This window comes from Micromonas pusilla (assembly GCF_000151265.4).
Source record: "Micromonas pusilla CCMP1545 genomic scaffold MICPUCscaffold_8, whole genome shotgun sequence".
In the NCBI taxonomy this organism is placed as follows: Eukaryota; Viridiplantae; Chlorophyta; class Mamiellophyceae; order Mamiellales; family Mamiellaceae; genus Micromonas; species Micromonas pusilla.
The window spans coordinates 678,060-693,053 of NW_003315889.1; the positions used below are offsets into that span (position 1 = coordinate 678,060).

The 14,994-nt window shown below is 67.9% G+C and overlaps 8 protein-coding genes across 8 annotated transcripts; 5 read left to right on the top strand and 3 right to left on the bottom strand.

Moving 5' to 3' along the window:
- Nucleotides 1-471: 471 nt before the first annotated feature.
- Nucleotides 472-1,938, top strand: MICPUCDRAFT_19376 (uncharacterized protein; the record flags this gene model as incomplete). The annotated part of the gene is made up of 2 exons (XM_003060360.1): nucleotides 472-1,539; nucleotides 1,606-1,938. The coding sequence occupies 2 exons, from the start codon at nucleotides 472-474 to the stop codon at nucleotides 1,936-1,938; spliced, it is 1,401 nt and encodes a 466-aa protein (XP_003060406.1).
- A 140-nt stretch (nucleotides 1,939-2,078) lies between these two features.
- Nucleotides 2,079-2,468, bottom strand: MICPUCDRAFT_18994 (uncharacterized protein; the record flags this gene model as incomplete). The annotated part of the gene is made up of 1 exon (XM_003060657.1): nucleotides 2,079-2,468. The coding sequence occupies one exon, from the start codon at nucleotides 2,466-2,468 to the stop codon at nucleotides 2,079-2,081; it is 390 nt and encodes a 129-aa protein (XP_003060703.1).
- A 503-nt stretch (nucleotides 2,469-2,971) lies between these two features.
- On the top strand, nucleotides 2,972-4,335 carry MICPUCDRAFT_47920 (uncharacterized protein; the record flags this gene model as incomplete). Its single annotated transcript, XM_003060361.1, has 2 exons — nucleotides 2,972-3,114; nucleotides 3,336-4,335. The coding sequence occupies 2 exons, from the start codon at nucleotides 2,972-2,974 to the stop codon at nucleotides 4,333-4,335; spliced, it is 1,143 nt and encodes a 380-aa protein (XP_003060407.1).
- Nucleotides 4,336-4,404: 69 nt separating this feature from the next.
- Nucleotides 4,405-6,741, bottom strand: MICPUCDRAFT_34650 (uncharacterized protein). The gene is made up of 2 exons (XM_003060658.1): nucleotides 6,689-6,741; nucleotides 4,405-6,544 (listed from the first exon to the last, which is right to left on the bottom strand). The coding sequence occupies exons 1-2, from the start codon at nucleotides 6,720-6,722 to the stop codon at nucleotides 4,482-4,484; spliced, it is 2,097 nt and encodes a 698-aa protein (XP_003060704.1). The 5' UTR covers nucleotides 6,723-6,741; the 3' UTR covers nucleotides 4,405-4,481.
- A 649-nt stretch (nucleotides 6,742-7,390) lies between these two features.
- MICPUCDRAFT_45719 (heat shock protein 70) lies at nucleotides 7,391-10,262 on the top strand (the record flags this gene model as incomplete). Its single annotated transcript, XM_003060362.1, has 2 exons — nucleotides 7,391-7,525; nucleotides 7,938-10,262. 2 exons carry the CDS (start codon nucleotides 7,391-7,393, stop codon nucleotides 10,260-10,262), a joined length of 2,460 nt encoding a protein of 819 aa, XP_003060408.1.
- Nucleotides 10,263-10,624: 362 nt separating this feature from the next.
- On the top strand, nucleotides 10,625-12,900 carry MICPUCDRAFT_40986 (uncharacterized protein; the record flags this gene model as incomplete). Its single annotated transcript, XM_003060363.1, has 3 exons — nucleotides 10,625-10,936; nucleotides 11,052-11,982; nucleotides 12,248-12,900. The coding sequence occupies 3 exons, from the start codon at nucleotides 10,625-10,627 to the stop codon at nucleotides 12,898-12,900; spliced, it is 1,896 nt and encodes a 631-aa protein (XP_003060409.1).
- Nucleotides 12,901-13,046: 146 nt separating this feature from the next.
- Nucleotides 13,047-13,370, bottom strand: MICPUCDRAFT_60188 (uncharacterized protein; the record flags this gene model as incomplete). Its single annotated transcript, XM_003060659.1, has 1 exon — nucleotides 13,047-13,370. One exon carries the CDS (start codon nucleotides 13,368-13,370, stop codon nucleotides 13,047-13,049), a length of 324 nt encoding a protein of 107 aa, XP_003060705.1.
- A 598-nt stretch (nucleotides 13,371-13,968) lies between these two features.
- On the top strand, nucleotides 13,969-14,874 carry MICPUCDRAFT_34655 (Peptide-methionine--S-oxide reductase; the record flags this gene model as incomplete). The annotated part of the gene is made up of 1 exon (XM_003060364.1): nucleotides 13,969-14,874. One exon carries the CDS (start codon nucleotides 13,969-13,971, stop codon nucleotides 14,743-14,745), a length of 777 nt encoding a protein of 258 aa, XP_003060410.1. The 3' UTR covers nucleotides 14,746-14,874.
- Nucleotides 14,875-14,994: the final 120 nt, after the last annotated feature.

A 14,994-nucleotide genomic window follows, 5' to 3' on the forward strand; every position in this document is an offset into this window, starting at 1 on the left:
GTCGTCCGCCGCCGCCGCCGCCGCGTCGTCGATCTTCGCCGCGGTCGTCGACGCCGCGCTTCGGCGACGACGGACGACGAGCGTCGCGCCGCGCGCGACGGCTTCCGATTCTTCGCCCCGCCGTCTCCCGCGCGACGTCGTCGTCGTCGCCGTCGCCGTCCGCGCCGCGCCCGAGGCGCGTCGACTGCCGCGCGATGCCGCCGGGGGCGTCGCCGACGTAGACACCGCGCGCGCGGACATCGACGGACGACGGCGCGCGAGCCGTGGACGCCGTGGAAGCGCCCTCGATGATGTGGCCGGTCGTGGCAGTGGGCACACCTGACTTGGCACACTTGCGCTGGCGCCAGGCGGTTCGTCCGCCTGGGAAAGTTCAAATAAGATGACGGCTCGATCACACCACGCGCGCGCCGCGCTTCGGCGAACGTCACCATAGCGGTCATGGCCCCACCCGACGCGACGCACGCGGACGCGATGCTCACGGAGCCGTCGTCCGCGGCGCCGCCGCACGAGATCTCCCCGCGCGCGACGCTGCCGTACGTCGCGCGCGACTCGAAGTTCAACCTGGACGCGAAGATCTACGGGCAGTACTTCCAGCTCTACTTCAACCGCCTGAAGATCCTCGCGCCGCGGCTCGAGGACGCGGTCCAGGCGAAGTGGCCGAACCTCCCGCGCGCGAAAGTCCTGGACCTCAAAGAAGGCGAGGAGTGCGTCCTGAGTGGGACGCTGTACAAGGACATGAAGCTCAAGCCGTGCATCCTCGACGAGTACGTCAAGGAGGCGGGCGTCAGCGCGAGCGCGGTCGCGATCGAGGACTCGAAGAAGACCAAGTTCGTCGGCGAGGACGACTCGATCGTCCTCGAGGACGAGGGCGCGAGGGTCAAGCTGACCGGCGCCGCGATCGACGTGAACGCGCTCGTGACCGGGGTCGTGTTGGCCGCGCGAGGGAGGGTCGTCCCGGGAGGGGAGTTCGAGGCGGATGAGATCTGTTTCCCGCGACCGGCGGCGGCGCGGCGCTCGGCGGCGCCGGCGGACGCGTCGACCGCGGCGGCGGCCGATTTGAAAGGGAAGCGCGTGGTGCTCGTCTCCGATCTGCGCGTCGGCGACCCCGCGAGCTCGAACCCGCTGAACCTGGAGCTGATGCTGGATTTCCTCACCGGCAACCTCGGCGGCGCCGCCGACGCGTCCGAAGCCGCGAGCGTCGCGAGAGTCGTCGTCTGCGGCGGCGCGCTCTCGAAAGCTGAGGTCCCCGCGTCTTCGCTCGACCCGAGAGAGAAGGCGCAGATATCGCGGCCGCTGCGCGAGCTCGACGTCTTACTCTCGCAGCTCTGCTCCAGCGTGCACGTGGACGTGATGCCCGGGGAGGGCGACCCGACGAACCAGGCGTTACCTCAGCAGCCGTTGCACCCGTGTCTGTTCCCGTCCGCGGCACGGTACGACACGTTCGCGGCGTCGACGAACCCGCACGAGTTCGACGTCGGCGGCGTCGGGTTCTTGGGAACGTCCGGGCAGAACATCAGCGACCTGTGCAAGTACACCAACGTGCGCAAAGGAGGAGGAGGCGAAGTCGAAGGCGAAGGCGAAGGCGGCGACGCGGCGGCGGCGGAGGAGCGTTTAGATCTGATGGAGTCGTCGCTTCGGTGGCAGCACCTCGCGCCGAGCGCGCCGGACACCCTCGCGTGCTACCCGTACAAGGACAGGGACCCGTTCCACCTCGACGCGTGCCCGGACGTGTACTTCGCCGGGTGCCAGCCCGCGTTCGGGAGCAGAGTCGTGGAGCTGGAGCGCCGCGGCGCGGGCGCGGGCGCGGGCGGGGAAACGACGAGGACGCTCGCGGTGAGCGTCCCGTCGTTCGCCGCCACGGGGACGATCGTGATGGTGGACTTGGAGACGCTGACGTGCACGCCCGTGACGTTCGGAGATGGCGGCGCGGCGCGATGAGACGCGATGAGACGAGATGTGTTACGTCGGTCGGCGTTTCGGTGTTTCGCGTTCGCGGTCATTTTTTTCAACGACGATGAACAGAATGCGTAAAAATTTCTCGCGACGCGACGCGTCGTCCTCATCCGTTGACGAGCCCATCAGCACCTCGCCCAACAGCGGTTGCACTCGCCCGCGCAGTCGCCGACGCAGTCGAGGTTGTTCCCCAGCACCTGCGGCACCCTCAAGATGTAGTTCGCGAAGTTTTTCGTCCCGCGCTTCATGAAGTAGTTCTTCTCGATGTGCGCCACGTTGGGCTCGAGGCGCTCCGCGACGTCGCACCCGAGCACCTCGGGCACCTTGGTCAGGATCTCCGCCACCTTGTCCTCCGCGATGCCGATCTCGACGAGGTACGCGATGCGCGCCTCGACCGCGTCCGCGTCCGGGATCTCCTCCGTCTTCTCGTTGCGCCAGTAGCTCTGCGCGCCCCACCCGAACGCGCGGATCAGCGTCTTCTCCGCCTTCTCGTCGTCCACGCCCACGAGGTCCATCACGAGCGCCTTTGAGCTCTCCCACGCCGCGAGGTCGTCCCCCGTCAGCGTGGACGCGACGTCGGCGACCGCCGCGGACGCGCGCGTCGTCGACGCGGCGCCGGCGCCGGCGCGGCGGGCGCGCGCGCGCGCGAGGCGCGGCGCGAGGACCGAGGGTCTCGATGCGGTGGCGGCGGCGGACATGGGGCGCGGCGGTGTGACGGACGGGATGGATGGCGCGAGAGCGTCGACGTGTGCGGTTCTCGTTCCGCCGTTTCGCGGCTCGCGCGAGTGGGAAGGGTGCGGGTGCCGGTGCCGCGTTTCCACCTGTTTCCGTCTGGTCCCGTCTTCGCGGCGGGAGGCGACGAGTCCGGCACCGCGCGCGGCGCGTCACCCCCCGCGCGGCGTCGGCGTCGGTCCTCGAGCGCGCGGCCGGAGGAGTTCCTTCTTCTCGCTCGCGGGCGTCGTCGTCTCGTCGTCGTCCTCGCGTCGAGACAGGACCGCTCGCCCAGCCCCCGGCCGCGATGGAGTTCCGCAACGCGTCGATGTCCGAGGACTTCAAGCGCGGGGACATCGCGAATCGAAAGACCGAGGTCGGGTTCGCGGCCGCGAAGGGCGAGGCCGTGGAGGCGCTGTTCAAGGAGCAAACCGTGGGGCTGAAGACGAAGTGAGGCGACGCCCGACGCGCTCTCCTCGCGCGGCGCGGACGCGTCGCGAGACGACGACGCGTCGTCCGCCGTCCGCGCCGGTCTCTTAGGGTTGATTCGATTCGATTCGACGCGATCGATCGAACCCTCGATTCGAGCCACGATCTCGAAACGCGGGGGACCGCCCGCGCGCTGACCCCCTCCCGCCCTTCCCCGCGCGTCCCCTCCCTCTCGACCGCAGGGATGAGTTCTCGAGTAAGCGCAAGGAGATCGAGGACGAGCTCGCGGCGCAGAGAGCGCTCGCGGAGAAGGCGAAGGCGGCGGACGACGTCGAACGCCTGGAGAGGAGACGAAAAAAGAGCAAAAAAGCGATACGCGCCGCGACGTGCAAGCTGTCGTTCGACGACGACGAGGAGGACGGCGACGAGGGTGGTAACGGTAACGACGGCGGCGTTAACGCCCCCGACGCCGCGGGCGGCGGCAAGTTCGGCAAGCTCGGGAAGAACCCCGCGGTGAAGACGGACTTCCTCCCCGACCGCGAACGCGAGCTCGAGGCGACGCGAGAGGCGATCAGGATGAAGGCGGAGGCGAAGGACGCGATCAAGGCCAAGCTCGAGACGGAGTTCGATCTGCACTTCGCGTACTGGATGCCGCGGGGGAACTTGATGCAGGACGTGAAGAAGATGCGACACTCGATGAGGGTCAAGTACGGCGACACCGTGGGCGACTTTTTGGACAAGTTTAGGGACGAGCATCACAGAGAATACAGAGAGCTCGCGCACGTCACGGGCGCACAGTGCATGTTCGCGAAAGAAGGTCTGATCATCCCGCACCACCACACGTGGTTCGAGCTCGTGCAGACCGGGTGCGTGATCTTCGGGAAGAACGTGTTCGCGGACCTGGATAAGCCGCCGAAAGAGGAGGAGGAGAAGGAGAGGGAGAGGGAGAAGAACGAGAACGCCGCCGACGGCGACGACGAGAAAAAAAAAGACGCCGCGACGAGGGAGAAGGACGACGCCGTCGCCGGGGGCGTCGCGCCGACGCAGTCCGCGGCGATGGAGTCTCTCAAGATATACTCCCTCCTGGACGTCGGATGCGTGTTAGATCGCAGGTGGTTCGAACAGAACCGAAAGACGTTTCCGATGGTGAAGTGGGAGACGTACGACGCGACGAAGGACTACCGCGTCGCGTTCGTCGGCGACTCGGGGCCGGCGGTGGTCAACACCGAGCACGTGAGCTGATGGACGGCGTTGACGAGTAGCGGTGGTAGTGCGGACCTAGCGCGCGCGCGTCGTCGCGGATTGATTTTTAATTTAATCGAACACGTCGCGATGAAAAGAATGAATCACTGCTAAGGAACTACACCGTACACTTTATTTTTCTTGAGTCACATGCCCTTCGTCATGCGAAGGATCGCCGCGGTCGCCGCCTCCGTGAGCGTGGTGTTGTGCTTCTCCGCGTACGCCTGAAGCGCTTCGAACGCGTCGCGCTCGACCATGACGCGGGGGAGGCGCCCCGTCGCGGCGACCGGCGCGGGTGCGGGCGCCGCCGGCGCGGGCGCCGCGGCGACGGGCGCCGCGGCGACGGGCGCCGCGGCGGCCTCGTACGTCTCCTGCGCCTTCCTGATCGCGTCGAACCCGACGCGGTTCGCCCACGCCCCGAGCGTCTCGCCGCTGGTTTTCGTCTTCTTAAACTCCGCGAAGATAGGCTCGAAGAACGTCTCAAGGTTCGTCTCCTTGACCTTGTCCGCGAACGGACGCGCGAGCGTGAGCAAGTTGGACTCGCCGCCCAACCAAATCTGATACGACCCCGGGCCGTCGCCGACGAACCCGAGCTCGGCCATGTACGGCCGCGCGCACCCGTTCGGGCACCCGGTCATCCTCACGATGAACGCCTCCTCCTTGGGCAAACCCACCTTGGTCATCGTCTCGCGCAGGCGCTTGTTGACGTCCGGAAGGCCGCGCTCGGCTTCCGTGATGGCGAGGCCGCACAGAGGCAGCGCCGGGCACGCCATGGACAGCTTGTCGATGGGATCGATCTCGCTCGCGTCGACGACGCCGGCGGCGGCGAGCGTCGTCGTGATGTCCGCTTTCCACGCCGGGTCGATGTCGGTGAGCAGAAGGTCTTGCTGCGCGGTGAGGCGCACGGGGAGTTCGTAGCGTTCGATGACCGCCCTGAGCGCCTTCTTCGCGTCGCCTCGCAGGCGGCCGTTGACGACGTGCACGCCGTACCACATCTTGCCGTCGCCCTGGTCGTTCCAGCCGTGGTACGTCGGCACCGTGAACTCGGGGAGGTCCGCGAGGGGTTCGAACTGTTTCCCCATGTACTGTTCCGTGACGGACTTGAACTTTTCGACGCCCCATGAGTGGATGAGGTACTTCAGGCGCGACTGCTTGCGGTCGTCGCGCCGGCCGTAGTCTCGCTGCGTGCACGCGATCGCCTTCACCGCGTAGAAGATGTCCGCCTTGTCCACGTACCCGATCGGGGACGCCATGCGCGGGAACGTGTCGTTGTTTCGATGCGAGCGGCCCATCCCGCCGCCGGCGTAGACGTTGTACCCGACGTGCTTCCCGTCCTTCATGACGACGCAGATCCCGATGTCGTTCGTGAGAAAGTCGATGTGGTTGTCCCCGGGGACGGTCACGCCGATCTTGAACTTGCGCGGGAGGAACTGCGTGCCGTAGATGGGCTCGGGCGACCCCTCAAAGTTGGTTCCGAACCGATTATCGTTTCTGCACTCCACAACCTCCGGCTTCTCCACGGTGAGCAACTGCTCGCCGTCGAGCCACACGTCGTAGTACGCCCCGCTCTGCGGCGCGAGGAGATCCCCGAGATCTTTCGCGAGCTCCTGCGCTATGGCGTATTCCGGTCGCGCGGCGGCGGCGTACGGCGCCGGGCTCGCCATCACATTCCGGTTGATGTCCCCGCACGCGCCGAGCGTGCTGCCCATGTTTCGAATCACCGCCTGGAACGTCGCCTTGAGGTCCGTCTTCAGGATGCCGTGCAGCTGGTACGTCTGCCGCGTGGTGAGGCGCAGCGTGCCGTTGCCGTGCGTGTTCGCGAGGTCGTCCATGACGAGGTACAGTTTGTTCGGCACCGTCCCCGCTGGTTGTTTCGTGCGCATCATGAACTGGTAAAACTTCCCCGCGCCGAACGATCGCTTCTCGCGGTCGTCCTGCTGGTACCCGCCGTGGAACTTGTACAGCTGCGCGGCGTCTTCGCTGATGGAGCTCGCCTCCGTCGCGAGCTCCGCGATGAGCGGGTGGCGAAGGAAGTCGGAGTTCTCTTTGATGATCTCAACCTTGCTTCGCTTGGGTCCCTCCTTCGTCTTCTTTCCCGAGGGGACGGCGACTGCGACGATGGGCCCCCGGGCGGCGCGGCGCGCGACGGAGGAGGGTCTCGCGCGCGCGCGACCGGCGTTCAGCCGAGCGGGCTTGAACCCGAGGAAGGCTGGAGGCGCGCGCGAGGAAGAGGGAGGGAAGGAGGGAGGGGGGGGGGTCTCGGTCAGAAAAAGCTCGCTCCTTTTTTTTTCTTTCGGTAGTTGACGGCGGAGCGCGGGGGGGAGGGGGAGGCGCGGAACGGAGGGAGACGCACCGTTGACGCCGGACGCGGACGCCATCGCGGCCATCTCAGATCTCGCGGCTTCGCGCGGTGGATGGAGCCCTGGGGAGTCGAGGACGCGAGGGACGATCACGGTCAGCGGAGGAGGGTTTACGCGTGAAGAAATCGGCTCGTTGATTGCGCCCCGCCGCGATATTTTCCAACGCGCCGGCCGGGGCGCGACGCGCGACGAGACGCGCGCGCGACCGAAACGCCGCGCGCGCGTCGCGGAAGCGCGCGAAGGGCGCGAAGTCGCGGATCGCACCTGTGCGTGTGGGTCACGACGCGACGTGCGCGCGGGCGCGACGGTCGATTCTGAGCGACGACCTGACGTCACCAAAAAGACGCCCGCACCGAGATCACCCGATGGTTTAATAAACGTAAAACACGTGCGCTGCTTGATCGAGCCGCGCCGCGCGCCGCAAAAGACCTCAAAAGTCTCCCGCCAGCCGACGCGTGTTTCTGCGGCGCGCGCGGCCTGGCGTGGAAACTTACTTCTGCAGGTCAAAGAGACGACGGCGGCGCGATTGCGACCTCCTCCGCTCACTTTACGTCGCGCGTCGTGCACCTCACGTCGCCGCTCGATCGCTGCGCCGTCAGATACGCGCAGGCTCCGCACGCGCGCACACGCGATCGATCGCGTCTCGCCGTCGCTGAAGGAAGGAAGTCAAGTCGTCTCGCTCATAGAAAAAAAAGATGAGCGTCGTCGGCCTCGACTTCGGTAACGCCAACAGCGTCATCGCGCTCGCGCGACGCAAGGGCATCGACGTCGTGTTAAACGGCGAGTCCAAGCGCGAGACGCCCTCGATGGTGAACTTCGGGGAGAAGCAGGTGCGCGTCGAGTCTCCGTCCGCGCGTCCTTCGCGTCGCCGCGCGCCCCGCGGCTCGCGCGATCTGATCTCCTCTTCTTCCAATCGTCGCTCGTCGCGTCTTCGCGCGCCTTCGATCGATCGGCGACGCGACGCGACCCCGCGACCGCGCGCGATCGCGGACCGGGGGGCGACGCCATCGATCGCGGACGCGCCGCGACGCGCGCGCGACGCGACGCGAATCGCGAGCGCGTCGTCGCGATGCCCCGCGCGGCGTCGCCATCGCGCGCGCGCGTCGCCATCGCGCGCGTCGCCGCCGTCGCGTCCTCTCGACCGCTCGACTCCCCTCTCGCGCCGTCTTTTTTTTCGTCTCCCGATCTGATCTGACCGTCCCTCCCGCGCGCGATCTTCTCGCCCCCTCCCTCGAACGCCAGCGCTTCCTCGGCTGCGCGGCCGCGGACAAGATCAACATGAAGCCCAAGGACACGATCGTCCAGCTCAAGTCCTTGATCGGCCTGCGGTACTCCGACCCCGAGGTGCAGGCGATGCTGCCCAACTTTGTGTTTCCAATCGCGGGAGGCCCGAACGACGAGATCTTGATCACGGTGACTTACATGAACGAGAAGAAGGCGTTCACGCCGGAGAGGCTCGTCGCGATGGCCCTCGCGGACCTCAAGATCATCGCGGAGCAGGACCAGGGCAGCAAGGTGACGGACGCGGTGATATCCATCCCGGTGTTCTTCACCGACGCGCAGAGGCGCGCGATGCTCGACGCGGCGTCCATCGCGCAGCTCAACGTGCTGCGATTGATGCACGAGACGACCGCGACCGCGCTCGCGTACGGCATCTTCAAGACGAACGAGTTCACGGACACGCCCACGAACGTGGTGTTCGTGGACGTCGGGCATTCCGCGATGCAGGCGTGCGTCGTTCGATTTACCAAGTCGCAGCTGAGGGTGATGTCCACCGGATTCGATCGGAAGCTCGGCGGGCACGCGTTCGATCTCGCGATGTTCGATCACTTCTGCGAGGAGTTCGGCGCGAAGCACAAGATCGACATCAAGTCTAACGCGCGCGCGTCGTTGCGCTTGAAGATCGCGATCGAGAAGATGAAGAAAATTCTCAGCGCCAACCCGGAGGCGCCCATAAGCGTCGAGTGCATCATGGACGAGGTTGACGTCAAGTCGTCCATGACGCGCGAGAAGATGGAGGAACTCTCCCAAGGTTTACTCGAGAAGCTCATGGGCCCGGTCACGACCGCGATGAGCGAGGCTGGGCTCGTCCCCGACGACATCGCCGCGGTGGAGCTGGTCGGTAACGCGTCGCGGATGCCGTTCATCTCCGCGCAGCTCGAGGCGTTCTTCGGGCAAGTCCCGGGCCGCACGCTCAACGCGAGCGAGTGCGTCGCGAGAGGGTGCGCGCTCCAGGGCGCGATGCTCTCGCCGCAGTTCAAGGTGCGCGACTTCGAGGTCGTGGACTCGTTCCCGTACCCGGTGTCGTTCGCGTGGGCGAGCGAGGACGGGGAGGCGAAGGAGCTGGAGATTTTCGAACGCAACAACGCGGTGCCGTCGTCGAAGATGATGACCTTCTTCCGCGACGAGACGTTCACGATCCAGGCGAAGTACACGACGCCGACGCTGCTGCCGCCCGGCACGGAGCTCGCGATCGGGTCGTTCGACATCGGACCCATCGCGCGCGCCAAGGACACGGAGGAGAAGACGAAGCTCAAGGTGAAGGTTCGTTTGAACCTCAACGGCCTCGTCTCCGTCGAGCAGGCGCAGGCGATCGAAGAGATCGAAGAGGAGGTCGTCGTCGAGCCGCCGCCCGCTCCGCCCGCCGCCAAGGAGGACGAGCCCATGGCGGACGCGGAGAAGCCCGCGGCGGAGGACGGCGGCGCGGAGAAGATGGACGCGGACGCCGCGCCCGCCGCGCCCGTCGTTGAGAAGAAGAAGAAGGTGAAGAAGACGGACGTCAACGTCGTCTCCGTCGTCGGCGGCCTCCCGTCGCAGGTGCTCGAGACGTTCGTCGCGGAGGAGTACGAGATGGCGCTCCAGGACCGCGTCATGGAGGAGACGAAAGAGCGCAAGAACGCGGTCGAGGAGTACGTGTACAGGATGCGGTCGCAGATCGCCGATAAGTACGCGCCGTTCGTGGAGCCCGCCGTCGCGGAGGCGTTCAACGCGACGCTCAACGCGACGGAGGACTGGCTCTACGAGGACGGCGAGGACGAGACGAAAGGGGTGTACGTCTCGAAGCTCGCGGAGTTGAAGGCGGTCGGGGACCCGATCGAGGCGAGGCACGCGGAGGAGACGCTGCGGCCGCCCGCGTGCGACGCGCTGCGCGCCGCCGCGAGCGGGTTCCTGAGCCAAGCCGCGCCGGACCCCGCGCACGAGCACATCGACGCGGCGGATCTCGAGAAAGTTCGCGCGGAGGCTCAGGCCGCGTTGGATTGGCTCTCGGAGAAGGAGGGACTCCAGGCGGCCGCCGCGAAGACCGCGGACCCGGTTCTCGTGTCCAATGACGTCGTGAAGAAGCGCGAGGGGCTGGAGCGCATGTGCGCGCCGATCTTGTCGCGGCCGAAGCCGAAGCCGCCGCCGCCGCCGGCGCCCGAGCCGGACGCGGCGGAGGCGAAGGACGCGGACGCCGACGCGGGCGCGGCGGCGGGCGAGGGCGAGGGCGCGGACGGCGCCGCCGCCGACGCCATGGACGTCGACGCGGAGGAAAAGCCCGCGGCGGGCGCCGCGGACGACCTCGATTGACGCGCGGCGCGGAGGAGGAAGAGTGATGGACGATGAATAACCCAAAACGACGACGCGGAGGCTGGCGAGGGGCGGCGGCGACGACGAACGACGCCCCTCGAGATTTTTTCCCCGCTCGCGAAGCGAGCGTGACCGACTTTGTACATACGAGCGCGACTACATCGTATCATATTCACCCTCGACGCCGCGGACGCTTCGCCTTCCTCTCGGCGAGATCGGCGCCCGGATTAGGGTTCGAACGTCGCTCTCTCGGACCGCGCGCGCGCGGCGAACCCGGCGCCGACGAACGAACTCGCGCTCGACACTCGCCCCCCCCCACACACACCCACCCACCCCAGCGCCCGCCTCTCCTCTCTCGCGCGATGACGACGCCTTCGTCGTCGTCGTCGTCGCCGCCGCGCCCTCTCCCGCGCGCGCGCGTCCTCCTCGCGGCCGCGTGCGCCGCGATCGTCCTCCTCGACCGCGCGTCCGCGGCGGCGGCGGCGCCCTCCTGCCCGCTTTCCTCTCCCTCCGCGCGCGACGCCGCGTCGACGGACGCGTCGCGCGCGTTCGACGCCGCGGGGTTCGACGTCACCGAGGGCGCGATGTGGGTGTTCAAGTACGCGGACATCGACGAGGACTGCCGCGACTGCTACCACGTCAACCCGACGAGCACGTACGGGTGCGCGCTGCTGGTGCGCCGCGGCGGCGTCTCGGTCCGCGTCGTCCGCGCTGCTCCGTTCGGTTTGGTTTTCTTTTGACGCGGCGTCGTCCTCATCCTCCTCCTCCTCCTCTCCCCCCCTCGCGCAGCCGGTGACGGACGCGCCCACCGCGTTGCTTCGCCGGAGCGAGGCCGCGGAGCGCGCGCGCGTGGCGGAGCGCGCGGCGAGGTCGAGGTCGACCGACGACGACGACGACGACGACGACGCCTCGGCGCCGCGGCGGCCGGCGTCCGCCTCGCGCGCGGGCTCCTTGCCGTCCACGGCGACGACGCGCGACGCCTCGTCCGACTCCACCGCCGTCGTCGTCGACGCCCAGAGGCCGATCGCGGCGATCGTGGACGCCGCGCGGCGACGCGCGGAGTACCGCGAGGCGTCCAACGACGCGCTGTCCGCGCCCGCGTTGGGACTCGCGTCGTCGTCGTCGGCGGCGGCGGCGATGCAACGCGTCATCCCCGACGGCTCCGACGGCTCGGATGCGTCGTGCGAGCTGTCGCTGAGGCCGGACGAGGTCATCGCCGTGATCGGATGCACGCCGCCGCGCGCGAAGTACTTCGGTCTGACTCCGTACTTACACAGAGTCTACCAAGCCGGGTCGGTGAGGACAGCCTTCGCGTCGCTCGGCGATTCGTTATCCGCGGGCGTCGCCGGCGGGTTCGACGGCGACGACTCGCGGTACTTCACGCGCCTCAGCACCGCAGCGGGGACGGTTCCTCGCGGCGGCGGCGGCGTCCTGCGAGGCGTTGACTGCTTCGATCGCGGCTTCGCCGCGCTGTTCGGGCTGTCGCGGACGACGCTCGATCGCGCCGCCGACGCGTTGGCTTCGTCCGGGGCGGTCCCCGGAGGCGCCGCCGCGATCAACTCGTACGGCCTCTCGACGCAGAACGGTGGACTGCTGACCTCCTACGACGCGGTCACGCACGCGGTGCTCTTGAGGCACGCGGTCGCGGAGGACGAGCGCCTTTGGGACGCGTTCGCGAACGATCCGCCGTTCGTGGTGCTGCGGCTGACGCCTCAGGCGCGTTCTATACACTGGTTCCCATACGACCCCGTTCGCGTGGTGAACGCCGTTTCTTAAGGACTTTGCCCGTCGTCTCTCTTCGCCCACCCCTCGCTTTTAATCCCCGACCGCGGCGCCTTTCAACTCCAACTGACACCTTTCAACTCCACCCTGACATTCGCTTGTATGGAACGACCCTCAGCGCGCGCCGATGTTTCTCCGGCCGTTCCCGCGGGCGTCGCTGATCCCTCGTGAAACGCTCGACGAGCGTCCGTTACTCCCTGCAGTCACCGCCGTCGCGAGCGCGGTCGCGTCGCACTTCTCGAGCGTCGGCGACTTCGTCACGACGCAGAACACGGGTGCGCAGATCCTGTTCGACAACGGCCAGCAGTGCATCGACACGACGTGGAATTGCGGCGGGGATAACAGGGACACGACGTACATACGAGGGCCGACGTTTCGCATTCCCTCGAACGACGTCGTCGTGTACGTCGTCGGCGTGAATCACGCGACGACCGGGAACGCGCACTACGCGAACCTCGCGGTGTATAACCAAGCGCGGAACCTCGGCGTCGTCGCCGTCGACGACGCGAGCTACGAAAACACCGCCGTCGAGTGGCTCCGAGGGACCGTCTACGAGGACGACGCGCCGTCGCTGTACGCGGTCGCGTTCGCGCGGACGTGTCCCGATGGCGCGCGGAGGCGCGACGTGCCCGGCCTGCACGGCCGCGTCGGCGGAAGAATGCCGGACGGGACGCTGTGCGTCGAGGTCCCCGCGACTGGGTTTCCGTCGGCGGCGGCGGACGAAGATCTGGTCGTCATGGAAAGGCCGTACAACACGCTCGGGACGACGGTCGGGCCGGAGTGGAACACGCTCGCGCTACCGGTGGTCGTCACCGTGCGGAGGAACTCGCTCGCGAGCGCGCTGGACACGTTCTGACGGGATGGACGCGGGGAGTCGACAGGCGGCGTTTTCGTTTTCGTTAAACGTTTCCGCGCGACGACAGACAGGAACCAACAATCCCTAAGTGCGTCTGCTCTCCTACCTCTCGCCGTCCGCGCGCCGCCGCGCCGCCGCGATCGCGATCACTTCCCCCCCGCCTTCCCGATCGCCGCGCCGCGGTGGTTGAAGATCATGAAATCCCCAACGCGCTCCATCCCCGGCGGCGCGGCCTCCCGCGGCGTCGCCTTGATGGGGAGAAACTCCCCCGCGAAACCGCACGCGCCCCACGCGCACAGCGCCGCGCCCGCGACGCACTCGAGGACGACGCCGAGCGGCACCGCGGCGAACTCCTCGCCCGCGAGCTTCAGGTTATCGTTGTGCGCGATCACCGCGTAGCACGCGTGGAAGAGGACGAAGAACCCGGCGACGGCCGCGAACGCCGCGGAGTTGCCGTCCAACGCGCCCATCGCGCCTCCTCCCCGCGGCGGGCGAGATCGCCGGACGTTCGATCGATCGGCACCGAGAGGGTTCGTCTCACTCCCGCCGCGCCGCGGTTAGAGCGGGTTCCTCGACGCCCGGAGACGCTCGCGGCCGCGTCGGACGGCCGCGGCGTGGACGCGACGGCGTCGACCGCGCGCGGGGGACGGGCGCGAGGCGTCTCGCTCGCCGCGCGTCGCGGAGTGTACTCGTAGCGGCTCGGGTTCTTTTGACCGACGGACCCTTCGCTCGCGGCGCGCGTCTGGGACATCGCATCGCGCGTCGGTTCGCCTCTGCGCTCTTCGCCAGCAGCTCCGCCACGTCACCGCCTCTCTCGTCCTTCTCCGATACGCGAGCGCGCTCCGCGCACACCGCCCCGGCACGAGCCCCTCGCGCCACGACGCGTACATGATCTCCGCCGCCGCCGCATCCGCGCGCGTCATCGCCTCCGCCCCCGTCGCGTCCCTCCGCGCCGCGAAGCCCGCGCGCGCGTCCGCCCCGCTCCGCGTCTCCCCGCGATCGCCGTCGCGCGGTCGCGCGATCGCGACGAGAGCGTCCGAGAACGAACTCATGGAACAGCTCATGGCGATGCTCAACGGCGGCGGCGCCAAGTCCGCGCTCATCGACGAGAAGGACGCGCTCCCCGGTCGCAAGGAAGAGATGAAGGTCACGAACAAGCACTACGTCCTCGGGAACCCGATCAAGGAGCCGTTCCCGGACAACCTCGAGACGTGCGTGTTCGCGACCGGATGCTTCTGGGGCACCGAAAAGATGTTCTGGCGCGTCCCCGGGGTCTACTCCACCTCCGTGGGATACTGCTCCGGGCACACGCAGAACCCGACGTACGAGGAGGTGTGCAGCGGACGCACCGCGCACACGGAGGCGGTCCAGGTGGCGTGGGACCCGAAGATCGTCTCCTTCGCGGACCTCCTCGCGATGCACTGGACGTGCCACGACCCGACGCAAGGCATGCGGCAGGGCAACGACAGCGGGACGCAGTACCGCAGCGGGATCTACTGCTCCACCGCGAAGCAGCTCGAGGTGGCGAAGGACAGCGCGAAGGCCTACGCCGCGGCGCTGGAGGCGGCGGGGAGGAGCGGGAAGATCACGAGCGATCTGATCGGGCCGGAGGGAAACACAGTTTATTACTTCGCGGAGGATTATCACCAGCAGTACCTCGCCAAGCCCAACGCGCGGCCGTACTGCTCGGCGCAGCCGACGGGGGTGCCCGTGCCGGAGACGTGGCTCAAGGCGAACGGCGCGAAGCTGAGCGCGGGGTACTGGGCGAAGTACGGGCCGAGGCCGGGGTGCACGATTCAGGTCGCGAACGAGCCGGTGCCGCTGGAGGAGGCGATGAAGGCGTGATACGGACGAGGCGGCGACGCGCGCGCGCGCGAGGAACGAGAGAGGGCCGCCGAGAGAGCGGACTCTAAGAGCGGACGAACGAGTCGACGGACGGATATAATGAATGACGCGACGATAATACGTGTCACTACTGCGTGTCACTACTGTACGCGTGCGTCATGACGCGCGCGACCGCCCGCGCGGCCTTTTCGGAGAATCGCGTCGCGTCGCGTCGCGTCGTTCGTTCGTCGCGTCCCGTCGAGTTACTAG